Raw genomic sequence first — 25,342 nt, forward strand, 5'->3', positions numbered from 1 at the left:
ATGCCTTGCGAATGCTAGTTTCAAACAAGTTCCTTGTTTTTGTAGTCAAAGGCAACTTTAACTTCATCTATGGGAAGACCAACGACAGGAGCTATACAGGTAAAAATTTTTAGTATTTTTTATATTTTATATTGTGTCACCGCAGTTATATCTGCTACATGTTTGGGTTTGATACAAATATTTAAGAGTTAATTGAAATAAGAATACAAAAGGTTATCTTAAATTTGTACTTTTTTAAAATAGTACTGCTATCAGCAAATGTGTTTTTGTTGAGCAAGTTACCTGAGCACATGATTGGAGGCAATATCACTGTAAGTGTTTTTAATGCTTCCTGACATGCAATGAATAACTTTCCTTTAAAATAGAAAGAAAAAAAGAATCAGTTTTTTTTACACTTTTCTCGTGTATTTGTGCTCTAGAAAGAATTTACTTCAACGCATCAACGACTTTCCACACCACCATTGACTTAGCATTAAATATATATCAATGTGCATCCACTTTGTATCAGCCCAGGTGGGAAAGAGGAATTATCAGAGAGCATTAGGAATGGGGCTGCTCCCTAAGGGAGGGCAAGCCAAGCCAAACCAGGGGCCCAGGAAGAAATCACATGGACAGCAGTGCGGGGGCCTCACCAATCCAAACAGCCCCACAGTACCTGAGCAAGCCAAGTAGGTTCCACATAGAAATGGTGGCCACATCCAAACAAAAGTCTAGAAAATAAGGCAATGTAATGAAGGTGGAGCAGGTTCAAGGGCAAGCCAAAAATTTGATGCATAAACCAAATAAGCATAAATCAAATCAAACATTCTGATTACCAGCAAAGTCTAAAAATCATATAAAATTAGTAACAAAAAGAAAAAAAAAAATGATTTCTGAAACAGTGTGACAGTAAGCTAGAGCACATTACAGATCTCAAGACCAACAATTCTTAATATTTTTCTAAAAATAAAAATGTTTGAAATTCAGTATTGTGAATACATGTACGATTTCCAGTGCACATTTGTATCAGTTATAGTTTCCACGTAGTGTTTGTTCCTCTTCTTTGTGGACAGTTATGATGTATAGTATTTGAGAAATACACAGGTCAATAAAAACAGTTTTAAAATATTCAATTTATGAGGTGGTAACAATTGTTTGTTGTATTTAAAGGCTTTGTAATATGTAACTGATTCACATACTGTCCACAATCTGCTTTTTTTAGGAATGCTCATTTAATATTTCTTTGTTTTTAAGGATGGGGTTTCTCGACCCATGACAGCAGTGCTTGCTGCAGGTTACACTAAGGCAGCTATGAGAGGTACGGTTTGTAGAAATCACTGTCTGCCAGATGAAGATGTTATTTTACAAATTTCAGTACTGTGTTAATTTTGCAGGTTCTTTATTTGATCCGCTTGGCCAAGCAAGAGGTCCTGCTCCACCTTTGGAAATGAAAAATCCAGACAGGTTTGTTCTAAATAATTTCAAAGTATTAACAGCAACAAAAAACAACTGATAGTAGAGCTTAGAAACATCCAGGCAATTAAAAATCATTGAGCGGCCAAACTCTTAACTTTGTGTGGTGCCACAAACAATTATATACATGATTAGCTGACTCCACGGACTAATTGCACTAACTTTAGGGACAGTCTGATTTCAGAGATTTCTGGGTCTGACTGGAGCCTAGCAGCCTGGATGTAGCTGTTGCCACACAAATACTCTTCAGACTGAACAAGGTTGTGGAAATTGTTTGGAAATTTCACTAGTTCATCTGCTTGTTCTGTCGTTTCACCTCAACAAATTTGCATGTCTGTCTTGTTCTCATAAGAGGATTTATGTTCTCTAAGGTCTTTGTGTGTATGAATGTGATACCTTTGGAGGATTCTCTCTGGGCATAGTTTCACATTATATTTTCTTTGATGGGAAAACTGGTTAGTTGTGACCTGATATATCACTGTGTTGTTTTATTGAGAGTATCCTGAATAAAAACTTAACGTTTGCCATTACATTACTGGTGGTAATCAATCCTTTTATTGTTTTGTTTTGTTTTTAGTTCAGAAGAGAAGATTAAGCAGTTAGAAAAAAAAGTGAATGAACTGGTTGAAGAAAGTTGCATTGCCAACAGCTGTGGAGACTTGAAATTGGTATTTTTTCTGGATTTAATTTCTCTTTTGGTATTATTTGAAGTACAATTTGCATAACTAGATGTTTCAAATTCACTTGGGGTTCAAATGCTTCAAATTATTAAGATTATCTTAATTCTAATTTTATGACTCTTCGGATACAGTGATAGCTTCTGTTGCCCCCCAGTAAAGATAGGACTTCTATTGTTGTGTATTTATTTGTTAGGATTTCAGTGTTATAAAGACTCCCTCCCCCATATCTCCACTGGCCTCTTCAACTGGGTCTAATCTATTAATCATAACTGGCACAGATAAGTCCTGTTCAACGTATGGACTCTATGGAAATGGCAGAACTTTCTTCCAAATCAGGCATGTAAATGGCATCTTTGCAACAATTGATCCCCAGATGTGTACAGATCTTTTATGAGTGGCTTTCTATTTTCTTGATATTAGTCAGGCCTTTTGGATAATGTCATTTTCATCCAGGACTGATCCTTAGCACCAGGGTCAATTGCATTTAAGCCTACTCCATGGTAGCCTTTGCTGTCAGGGATTGTTTAGTGCTATAGCATATGGAAGATTCTTACTATATTGCTTTTGTTGGGCCATAACGAATTAGCAGCAAGGTGAGCAGCAAGCATCTTCTTTTCAGTTTTTCAGACAAGGGGACCTTCCAAGCTAAGCACACCCCGAACTGCAAACACTAGTACCCTTCACAGGACAGTGGCAATAAAGCACATCAGCCCTGGTTGGGTTCCTGTGTATCAAAATAACTTCCACCTGTTACTTCTTAAGACAAGACTTCTTTTTTTTCCCATATCCTTTGGTTTGGACAACTTTAGCTCTTAAACTACTGTGGTACTGGGAGACCTTACTAACTAGTTCCCTAAGCAGCCTGAAGCCTGTTCTCCCCATATCCAGGGTTGAAGTTCTGGTGACAGTTTTCCTCCTATCACTAGAGATTTTAAACTCAGCTAGTTCATGGTCACCATGGCTGAGATGGCCATCAGTCAGCACTTCACTCACAAGACCCTCTGATTACAAGCAACAAATCTAGGATCCTAGTTAGCTCCCTTAGCTCCTGTACTAAGGTTACCATGAAGGTGTTTTAGGTATCTCCTGGACCTGATGTATCAGCTGTGTGATATTCCCAGTTAACACCTGGCAAGTTGAAGTCACACAAAAGCACAAGGCAGCTGATCTAGAGGTTCTCTCTTAGTTCCTTCAAGACTAATTTGTCAGTGTCATCATCCTGGCTGGGTGGTCTGTAGTAGACTCCCATGACATCTTCTTTATTTGCTTGTCCCTTAATCCTTACCCAGAGGCTCTCAGCTGTGCCACTGCCAGCTGCAAGCTCCATGCTGTCCAACCCCTCCACTACATGCAGCACCACTACCCTCCCTTGCCTGTTCTGCCTGTCACTTCTGCAGAGCCTGTGTCCATCCTAACACACCAGTCGCTTTTCAAGCACTGTGTGTGGTCTGTGCATCTGAAGAAAACGTACACAAGTATATTATTTTCATACTTGTTTTGAATGTATTTTTGTGGTCTTGGATTAGTAAGATTCAAGGCATCACTAAATTTTGGTCATTTATTTAAGGCTCTGGAAAAAGCAAAAGAAGCTGGAAGAAAGGAAAGAGCATTGGTGAGACAACGTGTACAAACTTCTACTCCAAATAACATCAACATAGATCTCACTTACTCAGTAAGTGCTTAGAAATCTTCAATGACTGAAGCATGTTGGCAGCTAACCTACTAATGACGTTTCAGTGTTTGCTAAGTGAGTTTATTCTGATCATAGAATCATTTAGGGTTGAAAAGACCTTCAAGGTCATCAAGTCCAACCATAAACCATAAACCTGACCTACCGAGTCCCATCACTAAACCATGTCCCTTAGTACCACGTCCACACATCTCTTATATACCTCCAGGGGTGAGGGGACGGGGACTGCACCACTTCCCTGCATGTTCAGATCAGATACAGTATAAAGTTAAAAAGAAAAAAAAAGTTTATAAAATGAATGATTTCTTAAAGTTAAAAACTTAATGTTGGGTTGCATATCTATTCCCTTGCAAGTCTATTCCCTCTTGAGTACCACGGGAACCACATAGTCAACATTAATTGAAGAATTGCACCCATGAACAGCTACCTACTCACATAAAAGACATGCATATTAAAATATCAAAATATAACAAATGTAAACCCCATACTTCAAAAATAAAAAGTCTACAAAATATAATGAAGAAAACAGGAGAGATCAGACAGACACTGCCTTTATCTTGAACCATAAAAAGTCAGGGAATATATTATGTGAAAAAGGATATATTAATATCCTGACTTAAAGCAGGTATCTAGATTTACTTTCTGGTTTTCAAATTATTATTATTTTTTAAAGGTTACAACATAAATAAAAATATTCAGGAGAAATGTAAGGTTATACTCCAGATATGCGGTAGAGAAAATGGTAAACAGTGAATACATCAAGTTAGGCAGACTCAGTCATTAATTTTACAGTGAAGTTCAGAGTAAAGCTGGGGAGAAAAATGTTTAAGTATCTTACCAGACACCAACAGAACTTCTGCTTTGAAACAACAGTTCAGAAAATTCTCTCTCTGTAAACTGAGGGACCACTGATAGTAGGACGGTTTTGCACACACTGTTAGTCATAAATTACAGAGTTTCTGAGTATTGTCTTAAATGCTTCTAATAACCTTGAATTATAACATTGTCTTTACGTAACATGATTTTTGTTGGTAATTAAGTAAAAAAATATAAAATACTTAGAAGAATATAAAAGAATATAAATACATTAATGTAATATATAAATATATATTAATATATAATATAAATATATATATAAATATAAAAGAATTATGAAGAGATTTGGAACTCTGTCAATGTACAAAAACAAAGAAGCATCAAAGATGGGAGTGAAATCAATACTTTGTAGGTAAAATTAATCTGAAACTGTCTGCTTTGAACTCAGATTTATTACTGTTGAGAGAATAACTTTATTTTCTTGTACCTATAATTCCATTTTTTGATAGGTTCTTTTAAATCTGGCTAGTCAGTATGCTGCTAATGAAATGTATGCTGAAGCACTGAATACTTACCAAGTTATAGTGAAGAATAAGATGTTCAGCAATGGAGGTAGGTTACATTCCAAAATGAATTAAAATTGGTAGCCAAGCATTCTAAATCAGGACTTCATCTGCCTGGTGTTGACTCACAGAGATCTCTATCTGCCAGGGTGAATGGCAGATACACACTGTCTGACCTGCTCTAATTTAGTGTGGTTGTGCTCATGAAATCTTTTCTAAGCTAAGCATAAAGTCAAATACATGATTTTCTCATGGAACACGCTACGTTGTCTGCTCTATTTTTTTCTCTTTTGACTCAGCTTGCCCTTCTAAAATCTTCCTTCAGTGTTTTGCACATCTTTGAGACTCCTACAGACTCCACTCTCTTTTTCTCCCAGATACTTATTTACAGCTGCCTTCTTGGAAAGCACTATAAAAAATACTACCTCATTCCTCTATTCACAATCAAAATCAGATATACATCTTAGGTTGATAGGTCTTTTTTAGGCTTCACTATTACTTTAACTCCTTCTGGGTGAAAGTTACCAGGAGGCTGTTCCTTGCAGGGTTTCTTTAAAGGAATTCTGGTACCCTATAATAAAGACAAATTTATTGAAAAGTTATTCTGCTCTCCCTTTGAAAAAATTTTAAAAAATGCTCTAACTATGCTTTAAATGACTGTAACTCATTCACTTGTTATGATAGGTATACTGAAGGTCAATATGGGAAATATATATTTAAAACAACAGAACTATTCCAAAGCTATCAAATTCTACCGTATGGCTCTAGACCAGGTTCCTAGTGTCTACAAAGAGATGAGGTGAGTTTATGCTACTAGGGTTCTGAAACGCAAGTTTTAAGTACAATGTCATAGTTTAAAATGTAATCTAATTCTGATTTCTTTATTTAGGATTAATATAATGCAAAATATTGGAGTTGCATTTATTGAAACTGGCCGATACATTGATGCAATTTCTTCCTTTGAACATATAATGAGCATGTCCCCAAATCTGAAGGCAGGATTCAACTTGATCCTATGTTATTTTGCTACTGGGGACAGAGAACAAATGAAAAAAGCGTTCCAAAAACTGATTGCAGTTCCCTTGGAAGTGGATGATGATGACAAATACATTTCAACAAATGTAAGTTTGAACAAAATTAGCTATGTTTTCATATGGTAATTCAGGAGAAGGGGGAAGAGATATTGAATGCTTTGATGATAGTGAATATGTAAATTGATGAGTATTTACATATCTAAAATAACATTTTTAGCAGAATGAATTAAGTGTGACAGTACTGCTCAGAAATGTAAAATACATTGAGAATATTCAAATCTTTTTTTTTTTTTTTTTCAGAAGACAGGGTTTACATAATATCCATACCGCACCATTCATTGCTTTGCCTCCTTCCTTTAGTTACCTATCATTATAGTAAATGATTTATAAGCTAAAATAAAAGGAGTAAAGCAATGAGTCAATTAATGCAAGTAATCTCAAATGAATGATAATAAAACTTGTAATGTGGTAGCGTATTTTATAGAAAGAAGACTTTAGTGAAGTTTATAGATGTTTAATTTAGCTTAGAATTTGTTGGAATCTGGACTTCCTCATGACCACATGGCTGAACTCTGAAACAAGATGAAAGTAGTTGTAATGTCAAACTTCAGATTTTGTACTTAGATTTAAAACTACTTTAAATTGAAGTCAGGTTTTCGAAATGTGAAAAGTAAATAACTGACATTGTAGGCTATGTAATCTGTTTATGTTTACAGTCGAATTGCCTATAAAATGAGTAAAATGCATATATACATACATGCATAATTGCTTACAGTTGTTTTGTCCCCATCCAGGATGATCCACATACCAATCTACTGATTGAAGCCATTAAAAATGACAGTTTAAGACAAATGGAACGAGAAAGGTAATAGTGAAGTCTGTTCTTTCTTGCCTCTAATGCCATGGATTTTAGTTCCTGAAAGTATTAACAGTCTTGTTGTGTGTCCACAGCTATCGATATAAAAGTGTCCTCATAATTTTTAAGAAAGAACTTGTTTGGAAGAACCAATTGGATCACTGAGTTTAGTGTCCTACAGCTGTAAAAAAAAATAATAAAAAAATAGGGGTTTAATGCAGAAGGGGAAATAAAACATCTATCTCACGTGTTATGGTTTACATGGCTTAAATTTGCAGCTTTTATGTTGTTTTGCTTTTAAAATACAACTACAGTATGCAGTGAAAGGAAGACAAGAAAAACTGAGACCATTGTGAAGATAAAGGGCAGTGGCATTAGCAGGGGACTGGTTAGATGGAGTTCTTAGATTGTCCCTTGAGTGCAGGAAAAGGCAAGAACATAGTTCATGTTCAAGAACATGGTTATTTTTTGCATACATGGTTTTAAAATAGTGACATGTTTGTGTTGTTTTTTGTGTTTTTTCTTTTTTCTTAGGAAATCCAAGGCAGAGGAATACATCATGACAGCTGCTAAACTGATTGCACCAGTTATTGAAACATCTTTTGCTGCTGGCTATGACTGGTAAGAGTTAAGCAGGCCTTCATTTTGTCTAAACTGTATGACAGTCTCTGGTGCTGGTTGTTAGACCAGGTTCACAGACTTAGAGTCTGGAAAATACAATTTGTTGCACATCTCAAACACAGGGTGCAGGCTGTTTTCAGTTTGTGTCCGTAATCCACTGGAGGGGAAAAGGAAAAAAAAAAAAAAAAAAAAAAAAAAAAAGAGAGAGAAAAAAAGGAATTTCATTGCATTACTGAAACTCAACTGTTAATTATACCTTTTGTACTGTTGTGTATTAGCACAAAGGGTAAAGGGAGCTTTGTAAAATTCAATTACATTTGAAAATTAAATTTTACAATTCAAGAACTTATTAAAATAAGTCTTGACCTTCAAACGCTGTACTGAAGACAATCACAATTCCTTATGGTAAGGTAGCAGATAGCATAATGAAGGCTTGGGGTGCTGAAGAAGTTCTCGCTATTCCACAAAGTCATTATACAAAACATTGAAATCTAAATCTTACTAGAAACGTTTAGTTGTGTTTAATTTGTAAACTTAATGTTTATAAATAAAGGGGTCCCTGCGTGTCACAGAGGGGTTGGAATTGGATGATCTATGAGGTCTCTTCCAACCTAAAGCATTCTGTGATTCGAAATGTAAACTTAATCTACTGTTTCTTTAACATATATACAAGCACATACAGTGATGGGCTGGTGATACAGCTTAGTGTTCTGGATTTTATATCCAGTTTATTTTTCAATTTACGGTTTACAGAATACTCTATTAAAAAGACAATTTCTATAATGACAGCATAAAAATTATTAGTATAACTTGTTGAGCTATATTGTTAACTTTTAAAATTTTCTATTATAAGGACCTATTTTGATATTTTAAGTATTTTTATAACCTGATTGGAAGGTAATGTACACAAATGAATCTGCAACCACAGCATTACTAACAGATATGTTCAATGTTAGATTTTCTTAATGTTTGAAAAAATAGGGTAGGGAAGTTTGATACAAAAAAGGAACTTTCCTGCCTTTACTTTTTTTTTTTTTTTTTTTTTTTTTTGCCAATTATGTATATTTCCAAAATTTGATGGTCCTGTGATTGTAATTTATTAATGAAGCAATTTATAGGAGTATGAAATAATCTCTCATGTTGAGGACATGTTTAGTCTGCCACAGCCCACAAGGTGGTGTTTGATGATTTAATAATCAGTATAATCCAATCATTTCCCTGTATAATCCAATCATTTCCCTGCTTTTCCCATTCTGATTTATCAGAACAATATGTCTTGTGAAAATAATTTTGTTGCTTTATAACTTCTTAGCAGATGCTGAGTAAATCTGATTTGTTTGTTCCATATCTTGGTTTTTCTTCATGAAAACCAAGTAAGTTTCCCTTATTTCACAGTTTGTCAGATACTCAGTTTCCTTGGTGCTATCCACAAAATACTTTTAATGAAGTAAAACGTTCTCTTTCTTATCTGTTAATTAAACAACTAAATGGTGAGACGTGTGGGATTGTTTTGCATATATCAGGACAGATTTACTCTTTACTCTCCTAGGCTGAAGTATTCAAGTCAAACAAGAAGTTGTAAATGTTAGTTTAACGAGCATTTTAAGTACTACAGTTTGCCATGAGTATTCTGAATATTAAATGTGCTTTTAATCAGATTATTTTTGTAAAGAAAATGAAAGTGGGGACAAATATTCTTTCTATGTCATAACTTCTTACTGAGAGTTCTTAAAGTGTGACATTATCTTGGGACTATTCTGTCATCATAAGGAACAGATGGATAGATCTCTTTGTATTTTATGGTTAGAAGTAACAGGAACAGTTGAAAACTGTTCTGGGGCCTTCATTCTGTTTTCCCCTCACTTTGCAGAAGACCCTAAGCCAAAAGGAAGTGGGGCATGAGCAGAAAAAAGTTTATGATTATGACTTTATTATTACGTAGCTCAGGAACACAGTATCATCTGTTCACAAAGCTGGTTTATGGGTTTGGTAATATATGCAACAGGAGATCAGGTCTGAAAAATGAACTGAGAGAACCTGTCCAAAGAAGGAGTTTCCCCCAAAAACAATAGTGTGAAGTGAGTATAAGTAAGGCTTTATATAAAGGCTGAGTGTTACTTTAGGAGTTATTTCTATGTTTTTATTTTGCATATTGTCCCTATTTTCCTCAATATTTCTGTGAAAATACTCACAGATATATTAATTAAAGATAACATACACAAAATATGTGAGTATTTTCACAGAACATGTGTTAGTGCAGGTCAAATGTGCGTCCTGAGCTCTGTGCTACTTTGCTGTAATAATTCTGACATTAAAAAAAAATCTAAAAACTGAACAGAACCAAGATTCCATTTCAAAGAATGGAATCCAAAACCAAGCACTGAGTAATTTATCCAGCATCTGTTTGGGTCAGTATTTGACATCAGTATTGCAAAGTTCACTCGGTGATGGAAAATAACATATTTTTTTTCAGTCAGTGGCCTAAATATAATGAGAACAGAGTTACTGAGGTTGGTTATGGGAACAAAATGTGTTCATAAATATTTTTAATCAAAGTGCTGTTTGCCTTTGTAAAGAAGGAATAGCTAAGGACATTTGGAAAGTGAATTGGCAGAAAAAGTATGTAACAAAGTGGCATTTGCACAGATGGATTTTGTTTATCAGATACCTTTCTCTTGCAGGTGTGTTGAAGTAGTGAAAGCTTCCCACTACGTAGAGCTAGCCAATGACCTGGAAATAAATAAAGCCACTACTTATTTGAGGCAAAAGGATTTTAAGCAGGTATAGCAACTTTTAACATTATTATTTTTTTAATATATTGTTTTAAATATTGTATTGTCAAAGACATCTTGCGTAGCCACTGCATGTTTTTCAGCAAGGATAAGAATGACCTGTGCAAGACCGATAATTTTATTGAAGCTGCTCAGTAGAATAACTTTATAAAAACACATTGCCAAGAGATGAGTTTCATGTAAATGAAATTTCTGCCATAGAAGTTACAGTGAATGGCGTTCATTTCAAAATTAAGACACCTACCTTTTGTTACCTTCACTGGGTGTGTCCAATCTTGCATTATTGTTGATGGAAATGTAGTCAGTATACTGAACAGCAAGAAATCTGAAAGGATTTGCTCAATTTCCTTCTAACATGCACTGTTCAGTACAGTCAATGGTAGGAATGTTGAATAAATAAGAAGGAATGTAGCATGTACAAGTGGCAAGAAATATAGAGAGAAGGTATACAGCAAAATTATAGCAGAGGCTGAATACTTCTGTCATCTAAGGGCCTTCACCTTCCCATAGCTTGGAAGAATGCACACAGGGCTACATGCTTAACTTAAGCCCACCTTCCTTTCTCTGTATTTAAGCTTTTTGGGATTCCTGAGCTGCTCCTGTCCACCCTGTCCTCTTTTCCTTCCCTGTAGATATAGCAGGAAAGATATCCTTTTATTATACAGCATGTCTAACAGATAGCTTTTATTATATATAAAAAGCACTATGAGAGTTTGGAAAATTTTGGCTTCAGCTTTTTTGATCATTTTTGGAGAGTGAGAGATGTGCAGGTAGGTAGAGAGTAATATGATCTCAAGAATTCACTGTTTTGATGGTATTTTATTCAGTCTCCAGTTAGTATCCAATATAGGGTATAAAAATTGCTCCTCAGAGATAAAAGGAGATACAGAGTTTGTTGATGATGTTACTGTGGAGTACTTCAGTGCAGAGATAGGGAAGGGCATTGGAGGTTTGGAGTAAATGGGGAAGGTGCACTTTTTGCCTAGATTGTGTGGTAGAAGACCTATAACCTGCAGTGGGACTACAGAATGGTAATTGCACGGAGTCTTTTTTTTTCTAACTGCAGCTGCCAGTTACATTCATCCAGTCTGTCTTTTGTTCATATACTTACTAACTCACCACCTGCTCAACACACCTTTGGCTGAAGAACAGGAATGGAAGCTTCTTGAAATATTTAGTTTCAGGCTGAAGGTTTTATTAAGTTTCCAGAAAAATGAAATGGATTTCTGCTGTAAGTCTAATGGGTTTAATGTGCTTATCATAATTAATACTGTTTTAAAATAGTCTGAACAAAAAAAAATAAAATAAACGTAGGCTGGAGATTCCCACAGTATATCTAGACTATTTTATTATTGAAAGGGTTTGTGTATTGGATTTTTAATATGCTTTCTTAATTTCAAATAAAAACTTTGAAAATTAATTTTAAAATAAAAGCCTGTAAGTTAGTTATGCAGCTCCTTAATGTCTCTGGCATACCCTGCTTCAGTCAGGCAAGCTGTTTTCTAACTTCTGTAAGCAAGTAATTTAGGTACAATGGTATCATGTTATAAAGAATAATTTGGGCAATCTGTTTTATGATTGTTGAATCTAAGTAAACATTATTGGTGGGATTAAAAAGTTACAAAATGATTTAGAAATTTCATTTAGCTGATGATAAAAAGAGAGCACTTCAACTCTGCAAGGATAAAAGGAGTTTTGCTATTGGTTTTCATCCTAAAAGGCTCCTAATTGCTGAAATGGTTTAAGAGACCTGCAGCATGGTTACCAGTAAGTGAATAGAGTGCAGAGTCATATGAACTTTTCATTATAAATGAAAAATAGATTTCTTCCATTATAGTCTTTACAGTCAAAAGTGCCATTTAGCGCAGTAATAGCAAAGGTAAACATATCAGATATGATGGGAAATGGCTTTTCAGAAAGTGATTTTCAACTATATAGCTCTCACATTCACTTAAAGATTCCATTGTAAGAAATGCATGGCTTTTACTCAAAGAAGCAAGTTTATGCTTAGGAGTAGGTTATCTCAGATACAGTGTCATATCAGTAAATGCTTCAGACCATTCCCTTTTTGCAGAAAGTCACACATAAATGTAAAAGATTGAAATTGTCATAGCTGAAGTCTCACGTATCAGATAACACAAACTATACAGTCAAATTTTTGAAATGCTTTCTTTGGTTGAAATTGCTTTATTTCTTCTGAAAGTTTTATATTGTTAGGAAAATACCATGATCTTTAGCAGTTAATAGTTTTGGGGTTGAATGTAGTTGACTAAATCCATTAACTACAACTAGCTCTATATACTTTGTCACTTTACACATCATTAGGACCTTTGTGTATTTCATGTGAAGTAACTAAAACCAGTATGGATGACAGTCAATTAACACTTGTTTTCTTCTGGTTTGTTTTGGCATGCCACATATGGTGTGATGCATTCATTTTGATATATAAACAGTCGCTTATAGGTTTCATGTAAAGGAAGAAGGAAACTTGATTTGCTAATGTTGGCAGCTAAATTGAAGTTGCCACATCTGTGTTACAAGAGGCAACAGAACTGGGCCCACTGTAATATTCTAAGTTTGTGTAATTAATATAAATATTTACTGTAAAGAAAACAGATTTTCTTAACAGTTTAGTCTGCAGTTACAAATGCTATTATATAGTCATTGAAAAAAAGCTGCCCTAATATTAAAGTTTCTTTGATAGTTTACATGTATTACATTTACTTTTTGTTTACTTTTGTCCATGAACTTCTTCATTTCAAAGTTTGATTTTTTTTTTTTGTAAAATATTTCTTTGTCTTCTGTCCTCAGTCTTCACATAATTGAGTAATTCCTAAACTTAGACAGCTGTTTTCTTCATATTTCACAAAACAAATGCAGGTTGAAATCAAATCCTATGCTTTCTTGCATATTTTTACATAGGATGTATTTTTTATCTTTTTAAATAAAATCTCAGTCCTTTCGTGTTCACTTAGAGAACTGGAAAAGTAGGCGTGAGAATTTTAATCCATTGGCTATGTTAAAACAAACAATATAAACTTGTGTTTTCTACGTATAGAATTGTTATCAGATATTTTTGTATTTCAGGGGACCTATATCTAACCTAAATTCTAAATAAAAAATAGTATATAGCTGATGCTGTTCAAGTTTTGTGACCAAGATTAATATCATATATATGTTTGTGTGTGTATGTGTTTGTAATCATGTGTTACAAGCTCTAGTAATTATCATGTATGTGATTATATGAGGTGGTAATTTTAGATGTTTATTACTGTGTAATATATCAGTGCTTTCTGAAAGAATTTGGTGTAAGCTTGTTTCAATGGGAAGTAACTCGTTTCTGAACTGCTTCTAGGCACTGGAGACTTTAAAAATGCTTGAAAAAAAGGATAGCAGAGTAAAGAGTGCAGCTGCAACAAACCTTTCATTCCTTTATTATTTGGTAAGTGTTTGCTTCGACAAAACCTGTTAAGAACCAAAGTTGATGTAGCAATTTCTGTATGTTTGAGCAATTTTTGTGTTTGGCTAAATAATCTGTGTAAACAACAAGAAACTGCCTGTCATAAGAGCTGTTCTGGAACATGCTTTTGTGGCTGTGGTCTGGGCCATGTCCCTTGTCTGCTGGTGCTGGGAGGAACCGAGATGAATGCCCACACAACAGAAGCGTGTCTGGAGTGTGATTTGTGATGAAGTTCACCACCTGCATTTAAAACTTAGCTCCTGAAGACCATGGCTGAACTTCAAGAACATGTGAAGTATGTATGTAGTGTTTGCATATGAAATCCGTAAGGTTTGAGGGGCTTTTGTTGTTGTTTTTAAACAAATACTACTTTGTTTCAGCTAGGAAAACTTCCAGACTGAATGGAACAGAATGGCAAAATAAGTCTGAAATATTAAGTTTTCTGAAACTTGAAAGAGATGATCTGCCCTATAAAAATACATACAGAGTATTTTAGGACTAAAGAATGTATTATTTTTTTGTCCTTAATCTTTTGAAATTCCACTATAGTAACCATAAGAAGCCAGAGCTGCAAGGAGATTGACTGACAAATGACTAATACAATGTTTGTTTTGTTCATATAGGAGAATGACTTGGCACAAGCATCTAAGTATGCAGATTTAGCTGTAAATTCTGATAGGTACAATCCAGCAGCTCTAACTAACAAAGGAAATACTGTTTTTGCAAACGGAGACTATGAAAAAGCAGCTGAGTTTTATAAGGAAGCTCTCAGAAATGATTCCTCTTGCACTGAAGCACTTTATAATCTCGGTAAGCCAAAGGTGCTTTTGTGGTTTAGCTTTTGTCTAATGGTGCTACTAGTGTTTCTGAGAATCTGGCTTTCAAAGTTTTCTTGTATATACATTTATACTAATTATTACCACTTTATTCAGTAATTTATGTTACAAGAGTCCTCTCTCTTCTACAAAAACAAACAAACAAACAAAAAAAAAAAACACAAACTGTTAATCATCTGCAATAACTCATTTTGAATACAAAAAAATGCTGTAAGTATTGCTATCTACTAAAACCTACCAGCTCTGACATTATCAAACCATCACAGTCATTCCACTTCTGAAAACCATCTCTTGCCCTCTTTCATGTTGTTCAGAAAGTGAGAATGTTCTTGGTCTTTGATTAAATTCCTGCTCCTTGCCTTTATCAGTTTAAGTCATGCTAGCTGGAAGGAATTACAGGGATGACTCAAGTATAGAGTCCATTGATGTCAAGGCAGTTACACTTCTGCTGAGTTTCATGTGCCTATTTTATTTTTCTTCATTACTGTGTCAATTAATATGCTGAATACATTTTTATCTCACTGCATTGACATTGTAACCTTCATTTTTTAGGTTTAACATACAAGAAGTTAAACAGACTAGACGAAGCTTTGGATTGTTTTCTGAAACTGCACGCAATCCTTCGAAACAGTGCCAAAGTCCTTTACCAAATAGCAAACATGTATCTTTTTTCTGGGTTATCATAAGGAGTGGTGGTTTTAGTAGATGATGGTGTGATGGTGGTTTGAGTAGACTCATTTAGTCTGAAATACGTGTTCTAGTCATGACAAGGAGACTAAAAAATTACTGTAGTGTCCATTATAACTGGGATGATCGTGCATAGATTGGTTCTCTCATGTTTGTAAAGACAAGGACAGAACTTACAACCTTCTTTGGCATTTCAGATGAAGCAAGTGGAAAAATACATTAATGCTGTTTGCCTTGCATTAATCAGCGTGTCAGGGAATAGTTAAACATTTACACTCAGTATTAAAGTGTGCTCTGGAATATTTAAATGCTGCCGATTTTATTATGAAACTAATGTCACAGATATAAGCACAGTTGAGTAAAAGCTGAAAGAAAAATAACTAATGAAAGTGAAGTTCTGTTGGGAAGGCTGTTTTCAGGCTGGTGTATGTGTAAGAAAGTAGTTGTCTCCCACTGCTGCTAAAGTAGAACAGATTGGAAAGCCAAGTGTGGGGTGGGGTGTGTTTTGGCTTTGCGTATCACCAGTGATATTCTACAGTATGAATTCCTTTCACGATGTTTCTGAGGATGTGCAAACCATAATAAAATCGTCCCCAAGGCAGAACAGATTCCAGTATTATACTTTTAAGGATAATGAAGGTAATAAAAATATATTTTAGTCAGTAAAATAAGCAACCTCCAGAAATATGGAAAGGCTGTGGTTTCTATTCCTTGCCTTGCCCATTTCACAACAGAATAAATGGCCTTGGGTTCCCAATTCTGTCTGGGTGAGAGTTTCTGTGCTCCACTGCTATATAAAACTGCTATCTACCAGTGCTCACAAGCTGCTTCCACAATGGGTAAGGGTAAGGTACAGCAAAAAATTGAAAAACATGTTGGGAGGTAGCTCTAACTTGCACTGCTGCAGATCTGAGCTGCTGTGCAGCTTCGGGGTGACTAAGGAAGGGAGAGCACACTGTAGGAATAATTAAAACCAAAGCTGCTTCTGTTCTCTGGACCAGAGTTGTACAGTCTGTGCTGTGCTTCATAGACATACAGCAAAAAATCTCACTGCAGGCAAAAGTCTGCTGTTAAACATAGCAGTTTTACGTAATCGATTATTTAGGTCAAAATTATATATTATGAAAAATAAACCAAATCATGAAGGCTACAAATAAATTTCCTGGTTCTCACTCTTCACTCTTATAAATGAGAAAATCTAAGTAAAATTAGTGACTGACATAGAAGATAACCAAGCCCAACGTGTTTTTTAAGGTGAAAGGGCAGCTAAAGCCTCTGAAGGGAGAAATTCTTCACTGTCAGGCTGGTGAGGTCCTGGCACAGGCTGCTCAGAGAAGCTGTGGATGCCCCATCCCTGGAGGTGCTCAAGGCCAGGCTGGATGGGGCTTTGGGCAACCTGGTGTGGTGGGAGGTGTCCCTGCCCATGGCAGGGGGGTGGAATTAGCTGATCTTTAAGGTCCCTTCCAACCCAAACCATTCTATGATTCTATTACTTTTTTTTTTTTTCACAAAAATACTTTATGATGCTAAAGAAATTATGAAACCAATGTGTACAAGTTACAATGTATGTCCATACTAGAGTGACTGGTATATCTGTCCAGCATGTGGGTTACATTATGTAAAGCAGCAGGAATTCTGTGTAGATCAAAGTAGAATATCATCAGCATTAGTCCTTGACTGAAAAAAACCTCAGATACGAAATGATGGAAGATCCCAATCAAGCCATAGAGTGGCTTATGCAGCTGATCAGTATAGTACCAACTGACCCACACATCCTTGCAAAGCTAGGGAAATTATATGATAATGAAGGTGATAAATCTCAAGCTTTTCATTATTACTACGAGGTACTTACTTTTTGTTATTTTTCCAATGCGTAATAAAAATCTTTCCCATAATTAAAGACAATGTTGTCATAGGTTCCTATATCAAATTAACAGTTAATTCCTTTTAAACTATTCAAAATGTCATCCAAAATAAGAATGAAATTTTGAGGTGGGAAGAGAGTTGGCAAAATCTAATTTTTGTAGTCAGATCCCAAAGAAACTTAGTCTGTGTTTCCACATGGTATTTGACATCCACCTTTCATTTTTCTTATAGTATTTATTTAGATTGGCCCCTACCAATTTCAATATAAATTCAGTCTGAGACACAAAATCAAAAATGGATATAACAAATGTGATTTTAAAAGGTGCAGCATTAATTGGAAGGTATGTCTGTGTAAAGGATACGGATATACATATATGTGTTTGTGTTTATGGGTGTGTATTTACAGATACATTAATGGCACGGTTACACATAATATACACACAGTTGCCTAAAGATAGGTGTCCTCTCTCCTTTCAAGCTGTCTATGGTACTGGCTGTGGTTTCTAGAGATCCTTTTGTTTTAGAAACAGGAGAAAGGAAGTTTCTTTGCAAGCCAGGAGTTCTTTTTTTCTGTATAAAGTGTCGATGACCAAAGTCTGTGTTACAGTTCTGAGTACTAATGGGTTATGCATGATTATAATTTTGGTGCCTATTTCAATGGGAATTTCTAAGAATCCCAAAATGTTATTTACATACCTCTGTATTTCACAGAAGAGAATGCTTTTAGGTTATTTTTTCTGAAGACTGATTTGAGTGTGAAATTGTACATTTATTAGTTTTACCATTGTTTAACATTTTAGGTAACTTATTCACATATAGAGCTGATCTAAGTAAACATTTTAGCTGTTGCAAACTGTTTAAAATAGTATTTCAAATAAGGCTAGATGGAAAATGTGACAGGCTCATCTCAGGTAACTTTTAAAAAGCATTCTGTAATTAGAAAACCTGGCATGCTTTTTTTTTCTTCTTCTTAGGATTAGTTTGTACAGTACACTGCTTCCATTCATATATTGCATATTTTTGGCATCTGGGGAATTAAACACTTGAGTAAGATATTCCAGAAGTAACATAAAGATGTTGTTTATCACTAAAATTGTGTTTCTTTCACCTTCCCTATTTTGTCAGTCGTACCGGTATTTCCCTTCAAACATTGAGGTCATTGAATGGCTTGGAGCCTATTACATTGACACCCAGTCTTGTGAAAAAGCCATTGAGTACTTTGAAAGAGCAGAACTTATCCTGTAAGTAATTATTATTTTATGCTTACCCAAATATTTTGTGATTGGACATGCGTAATCATGCCTAGAGATAAATTAGCCTAATACTGTAAGCAAATAGCAGAGTGAATTATATTTGGATTATTATTTAATTTTCTCAACCTTCTGTTCGTTTACAAGATGGTATTGTTCTTACTGTGCAGTTTCAATGTTAACTACGATTGTCCATTGGGCCCAAGAGAGTATTAGATATTTGAACCTCTTTTCTCCATCCTCTACCATTAAACACAGCTATGAAGTAGGGAACAGCTCTACTAAGCCCCCAAGACTTCCTTCTTTATAGATTTATATGAACTGTTTCCTTTGTTTTTTAATCACACAGTGAGGATTTGATGGTTTAGATAAATGTATCTTTTACCAGTTCTTGCTGCATTTTCCCTTTTCATATAACTTCTACTACCATAAAAAGAACAGTATTACAAACAAGGTGTAGAAGTAAGCAAATATGTTCCATGCAGAATTACCATGGTCAGTGGAAGTAGGCTGATATCAAATTGATCTTCACGTAGGTATTTGAAATATATTAAGTTAAACTGTATTACTTTAAATTGTCTTTTAGCAGAATATGATGTTCTTAAGAAAGTGAGTCTGTAGGCTAAGCATTCTATTCTAGATCAGAAAAGAAAGCTTATGAGACAAATGCTTAACAAAAATTCAGTCTAATTTAAATCTGCAAACCACAGTTCAAATGGAATTCCAAAAAGGCATGCATTTGGTCTTTTTGTGTGGAAACAAAGACTTCTCCCCACGTTCATGACGAATTTTATGGTAATAGACCAACTGAAATTCATACAAACAAAATTTACTCCAACAAGTGTGAATTTTCCCCCTGTACTGAGCTCTGGTGAGGCCACACCTTGAGTACTGTGTTCAGCTTTGGGCCCCCTATTCCCTTGAGGGAATGACCTCAAGTTGCGCCAGGGGAGGTTCAGGCTGGAAATGAGGAGACATTTCTGCTCAGAAAGAGCAGTCAGGCACTGGGACGGGTTGCCCAGGGAGGTGGTGGAGTCACCGTCCCTGGGGGTGTTCAAGGAGAGGTTGGACGTGGTGCTTGGGGACATGGGTTAGTGGGTGACAGTGGTGGTAGGGGGATGGTTGGACCAGATGAGCTTGGAGGGCTTTTCCAATCTTCATGATTCCATAATAATTTATTTTGTGTTTTGAGAAACCTATAGAAAATCAGACTAAGGAAAACTTGTTAGTACTTGCCTTGTGATGCTCTAATATTTGATACTCTTCTTCTTCTATGAATGTGAATGACATATATGAACAAGACAGCATTTGAACAAGTAAATACTATATTCAAATATTGTTAGAAGTTTATTAAGAAATATTAATTCTGGTTTATAGGGGACTTCAGTTAGGAATGACATTATTATAGAAGAGAAAAGCCTAGGTTTAAATAAGGATTAAAGGTTGCAACAAAAATAAATAAGAAAACAGATTTCATTCAAATTGAGGTAATAATTATCAAGAAAGAAATATAGATTAGATGAAAAAACAGAGGAGAGTTCATGAAATAAAAAATTATGGAAGTGTAAACAAATCAACTTTAAACAGAGTTAACTGAACTTGTGCCTTTTCTCATATTGGTCACTAAACTTTGAACTTTTTATGGTACACTGAAAGTACAGAACCTGGTTGAAATTCATAGTTACTTTTTGCAATACACTGTCTTATTGTTTTGAGTGACAACAAGAATAAAAGCACAAACTCTCAGAAAGCTTCTTTAAAAAGCAAATAAAACAATACACCAAACTCACTAGCTTTCCAGCACACCAGTAGCAACAATGCATTACTCCTAAATGAGGTATCGCATAAACTGCTTTTAAATGAACAAGCTAGATTAAGATCATATTCCTGATCTTTAGCATTCAAGCTGAGTCACAGCTTGGGGAAGCCACACAATTTATCGGTATGGCCTTTCTCCATACCTGTGTTGCTTCACACAATTGACAGTATGCAAATAGATGCAGAGACTGTTTTCTTCATGCTGGTGTTGTACTTGAGACTCCTCCTTACCTCATGAAAATGTTTTCAAATCTTTATCTGTGCAGGGTATGATCAATATGATTCTATTGTAAATCTACTTTTTCATTTAAAATAACGAAACATTTAAAATAATGTAACATTATATTGTAATTAGAGAAGAATATAAAAATTTGAAATTACAGATATAGTAACTGTAAAATATTCCATTATGCATTATTCTTCAATTCTGCAACCAGTTGGGCCTTCAAACAGATCTGTACAAATTGCAAAGAAAAGATTGGTGGCATACAGTAACAAATATTTCAGTAGTTGGTAGTTCAAGACACCACATACCCTAGAAGAGATAAAAAATGTGCCATCAAACTCTGGAATCTTGTTGCTGAGCATGCATCGTCATCCAAGCCTCTTGTAGGCCTCAGCTGGTTTTTCACCAGCTAGTCATTTACTGCCCGGAGATGCCTGGCAGTTTCTGATAAGTTCTTGTCTCCATATTTTCTTCTTTTGCACACAACACTTATGGAGAGGTTTGCTACTACTCTTTTCTGTATAAATGCTGCCCACCTTAAAAATTTGTATTTTAGTCAAGCTATTAGATCACAGATGCTGGCGCTGACAGCCCTCTTAGAAACTGGAAAAAAAACAGCTGAAACTAGAAAGAATTATTTCATAATCTTGTTTTGGCAAAGATCTAAATATTTTAGGCTTCAAATTGCAGTCAGGCCTTGCATGAAGCATGAAGTATTTGGACTGTAAAGTACTTACGAATAATTGGCATATGAAATTCTTCATTATTGTCTGTAACTGTAATCTATCTGTAATACAGAGAAATTATTTCTCTGTGGGATTATATTGTTATTAGTACATAGTACAACATAGATATTTGGTTTTTATTTGTTATTTAAAATAGTCTAGATATGCTAATTGATAAATATGAATGTTGAGAAATAGATTGCTGAATAAGCATCACTATTAACTGTAAATAAAATTTATTTTTAAAATAACTTTATTTTAGTCATGACCAGCATTTTTTTAGTTTAACATTATTTACTATATTTGGTGTTTTAATCACAATAATTAACATTTAAAATTTCAGTTTAAGATGACATGTTAGACAGTTTTAACCAGCATACCATCTATCATTACTAAAGTAGTCGTGAAGCTAATGCTGACTACTGACAATAACTACTAGTTACTGTTTTCAGGAGACATATCTAGCTGAAACTGAAAAATGTGAAGCCAGCTGACTTTTCCAAGATTGGTGACTACCAGGCAATGAAGCAGATCATCTAGAGTTAAAAAAGTCCTATGCTGTGACTGCAGGGACTGAAGAAAATAAATACAAAGACTGTTCTGTAAATGCTAGTGTACAGTGTGCTTTGGATATGCCAAACTGTAACTTATGTGAAAAGTGCTTCAGCTTTTAGAGTACCTTCACACAACTGACATGAAATCTTACGAATTTGCATATTATCTTGAGAAGATGAGGAAGGTATCCAACAATTTTGTTGTGTATGAGCAAATGTTTCGTATTTTCTCTGACCATAAGTATCGCCATTACATGTTAAAATGGAGATGGAAATGTGATGGCACATCTAGCTGATGGCACACTGGAGGAGCCAGAGTTTAAAGCTCTAAGTGGAGAGGTCTTTACAAATACTATGCAGGATGTTTTGCCTACTCATTGTTTGGCAATGTGCATAATTTTATTTTATTTATGTGCAGACCTACACAAGTGAAGTGGCCTCTGATGGTTGCCAGTTGCTATCGAAGAAGTGGTAAGTTCTGTAACATTTTTTGTAATTAGTTGAAGGTTTGTTATGTTTTCTTTGATGCTTTGATTTTTTTTTCCTTTTGATCTTTTCTGTCTGATGTCAATACTGGTCTAAACTTTGTTTAAGAACTGTTATATATTATTTTGTTGGAAATGTTTTGTTTATATGCAATAAAGTGTGACTTCTCTTTTAACTCTGAGAAGTATGCCTGTACTGACATATGCATAAAATACTCTTTATGCTGTTAAATAATTAAAATAAAGAAGATAAAGCAGCATAAATAATCTGCTAGATGATTTTTTACTATAATTAGTAGTACCATCTGATCTAACGTAGTCATGAGATATTAAAGTTGTTTAATGACCATTCATTTTCAACAGTAGATAGAATTTTTAGGTATTAAAGTAGTATTTGCGTTACACAAACAAAAAACGGTCTTAATGTGAAGTATTTTCTTACTGGGAATGTTGTATGTCAATAGGCAAAATAGAAGGAGACTAACCTTAACAGTTTTTTTCATCACTTAATCCTGTAAATAATACTCTTCTTTCTTGCTGATCCATTTTGTCATTCTCATTTTTTCTTCTTTAGAACTTTGCAGGACTTAATTCCATAATAAACAAATGCATTTTCTCACTCTGGTATTTAATTCAACAGTGAAAAAAGGAGCAGGACCTGGGGGAGTTAGTGAATTACAAACAGTCAGCACTATCTAAAAAGAGGCAGATGAACTTCTTTCCCAGGAGAGAAACACGTTTTTGGCTGTTTTTTAGATCCTTTATAATTCACTGGCAAAATTCCCAGATTACCATGTTAACACATAGAAAGTCAGATTGATCTCTGTCTCACATTAGGGAAATAAAAACAGTGATATCTGAACAGACTTTTTTGTCAGTTATGTCATGGATATGAATTTTTAGATAATCAGGCTGTCAGTCCTTTGCATAATAATCAATCTGAGCCAAATTGGAGGCAGAAGTCTTAAAATCTCATTATTTTGCTACCAGATTCATGAAAACTGCTGTTTGGGCAAAAAAGAGAGAGAGACAAACGAGTATTCTGATTGAAGGAAATACAGGCAGAGCTGAGCAGTTGCACGTTTCTATTTGACCAATCCATATATTTGCAGCCTCAGATAAGCCACAGTATATTTAATGTCTTATCTGGTAGACGTGCCATAGGAAGATGAGGCTCTACAGGCAGGTATAAAAAAGGTCAAAAATCAGTAAACTGTTTTTCACAGAATAATTTGGGCTATTTTCAAGTGCTTTTAATTTTTGCTATCAGGTAGTAATTAAAGAATGTTAATTTTGTTTTTATCAAATTTGCTTTTGTAATATTAAATCGTGTTCTCAAACTGGAAAGATGAAGTGATAAAAAACTGTGTCAATTCCTCATCAGATAGTCTTTTTTATATTTTGGATATGTGGGTAGGAGATGTTTGTTTTGTTTGCAGGTAATTACCAGAAAGCTCTAGAGAAGTACAAAGTCATTCACAGAAAATTCCCAGAGAACGTTGAATGTAAGTTGCTTCATTGAGTATTAATTGAAATAATAATCAATAATGTAAGTATTTTTCATATAAAAATATTTTCACGAACTAACTTCTTTAATTAATGCTAATGCCTCTGTTTTTTGTGACACCAATGAAGTGTGATTTAAGAGATAGTAGGATAATGCTGAAGAAAGATGAAATAGACTTTAACTGTAGCTGATCGGTTGAGCTCATTCTCTTGCATACATGCTAGATTCTACTTACTTGTTTCATCAGAAGAGATTAAAAATACATGCATTTTCACCTCTAGTCTCAACCAGTTGAAACTCACACTGCAAGTTTCCAGATATGAGAAAATTATACTGTTTTTTTTTTTTTTTTTACCAAAGCCAGGCCTTCATAATGAAGGTAGAGCATGTGATTTTGGGGTTGTTTTTTTTAGTATTTGGTCAAGTAGTTGGTCTCTAGAAAACCCTTAGAGAATTTCAAACTGCTTTGTTGGAAACATAACTTTGCAGAAACATTTAAAAAGACATTTTGCTGAACCAGTCACACCTCTATCCTAAGTGAAAAAGCCCTGTAGAAAATAAAGCCTGTCACTGGTTGTTTTAAATATCCTCTTGCATCTCATACTGCCTTATTTTTACTAATTCCAAAATATGTTGTCACCAATAAGCCTACAATTTTAAATTTTATGTGGGAAGAGTGTTTATTGTATGTTAAAATAAAATTGTGTCATTTTGCTTTAACAAATGTACTTTTTTTTTTTTTTTAAGAGGAATCATAGAGCTCTGTTGTTTAAGAGAAATCTAATACTACAACATCTCAAAATTATAAGCAAAATGTTATGTTCATATTGGTCACATTTCAAAGGAGCAGAGTATTTAATAAACCTTTTAGAAATACCACTGTTTTTCTGAATGTAGTTTCTACAAATTACGAAACTGAGGCAGCAGTGGGACAAGAAATGTAACTAATAGAACGGTTTTTGGCTGTTGGAGCCATGGTTCTTCACTCTTCCCTCCCTGGCCATACGCACCCAGCCCTCTTCCTTATGCCGGTTCCAATGCTTATCTGTTCCTTTAGTGAACAGGTGCAGTTCACTAAAGCAGCAGCAAACTAACTTAGCACTAAAATAAAAAATACATTTGTGAAAGTAGTCAGGAGGGAAGTGGATTGTGTGGTGCTTGTTGCTGCTTCAGAGGCAGTTCTTTCAAAGGGATGCTGACAAACACACAGGAATAGCAACAGTGTTTTGTGAGACTGGTGATGACCGTTTCTTGGGGTCCTCTTGGTTCCATCCTACAGTTATTTTTGATCTTCATGTCTGTAGTTTTTATTCTGTAGAATTAATACTTATCTAAAAAAAAAACACCTAGAGCAACAGAAAAAAAAATTGTATTCATTTGGCATTTGTGAAATTGTTTTCAACAAAATGCTATTGGTAGTGGCT

The 25,342-nt window shown here is 34.8% G+C and overlaps 1 protein-coding gene across 5 annotated transcripts in view; it reads left to right on the forward strand.

Annotated features, from left to right (window-relative positions):
• IFT88 (intraflagellar transport 88) overlaps positions 1-25,342 on the forward strand; it is a 45,817-nt gene that overhangs the window by 4,304 nt on the left and 16,171 nt on the right. For all 5 annotated transcript variants that reach the window (XM_068671229.1, XM_068671262.1, XM_068671236.1 and 2 more), the window contains 18 exons: positions 46-99; positions 1,234-1,297; positions 1,374-1,443; positions 2,030-2,120; positions 3,700-3,804; positions 5,148-5,250; positions 5,886-6,000; positions 6,091-6,322; positions 7,030-7,100; positions 7,626-7,712; positions 10,394-10,493; positions 13,860-13,946; positions 14,588-14,774; positions 15,353-15,461; positions 17,181-17,331; positions 18,479-18,594; positions 22,345-22,397; positions 23,851-23,916. In XM_068671229.1, the coding sequence (XP_068527330.1) occupies positions 46-99; positions 1,234-1,297; positions 1,374-1,443; positions 2,030-2,120; positions 3,700-3,804; positions 5,148-5,250; positions 5,886-6,000; positions 6,091-6,322; positions 7,030-7,100; positions 7,626-7,712; positions 10,394-10,493; positions 13,860-13,946; positions 14,588-14,774; positions 15,353-15,461; positions 17,181-17,331; positions 18,479-18,594; positions 22,345-22,397; positions 23,851-23,916 (1,861 nt within the window). The remainder of the gene's footprint in view (positions 1-45; positions 100-1,233; positions 1,298-1,373; positions 1,444-2,029; positions 2,121-3,699; positions 3,805-5,147; positions 5,251-5,885; positions 6,001-6,090; positions 6,323-7,029; positions 7,101-7,625; positions 7,713-10,393; positions 10,494-13,859; positions 13,947-14,587; positions 14,775-15,352; positions 15,462-17,180; positions 17,332-18,478; positions 18,595-22,344; positions 22,398-23,850; positions 23,917-25,342) is intronic.

Source organism: Anas acuta, chromosome 1 (assembly GCF_963932015.1).
Source record: "Anas acuta chromosome 1, bAnaAcu1.1, whole genome shotgun sequence".
NCBI lineage: Eukaryota > Metazoa > Chordata > Aves > Anseriformes > Anatidae > Anas > Anas acuta.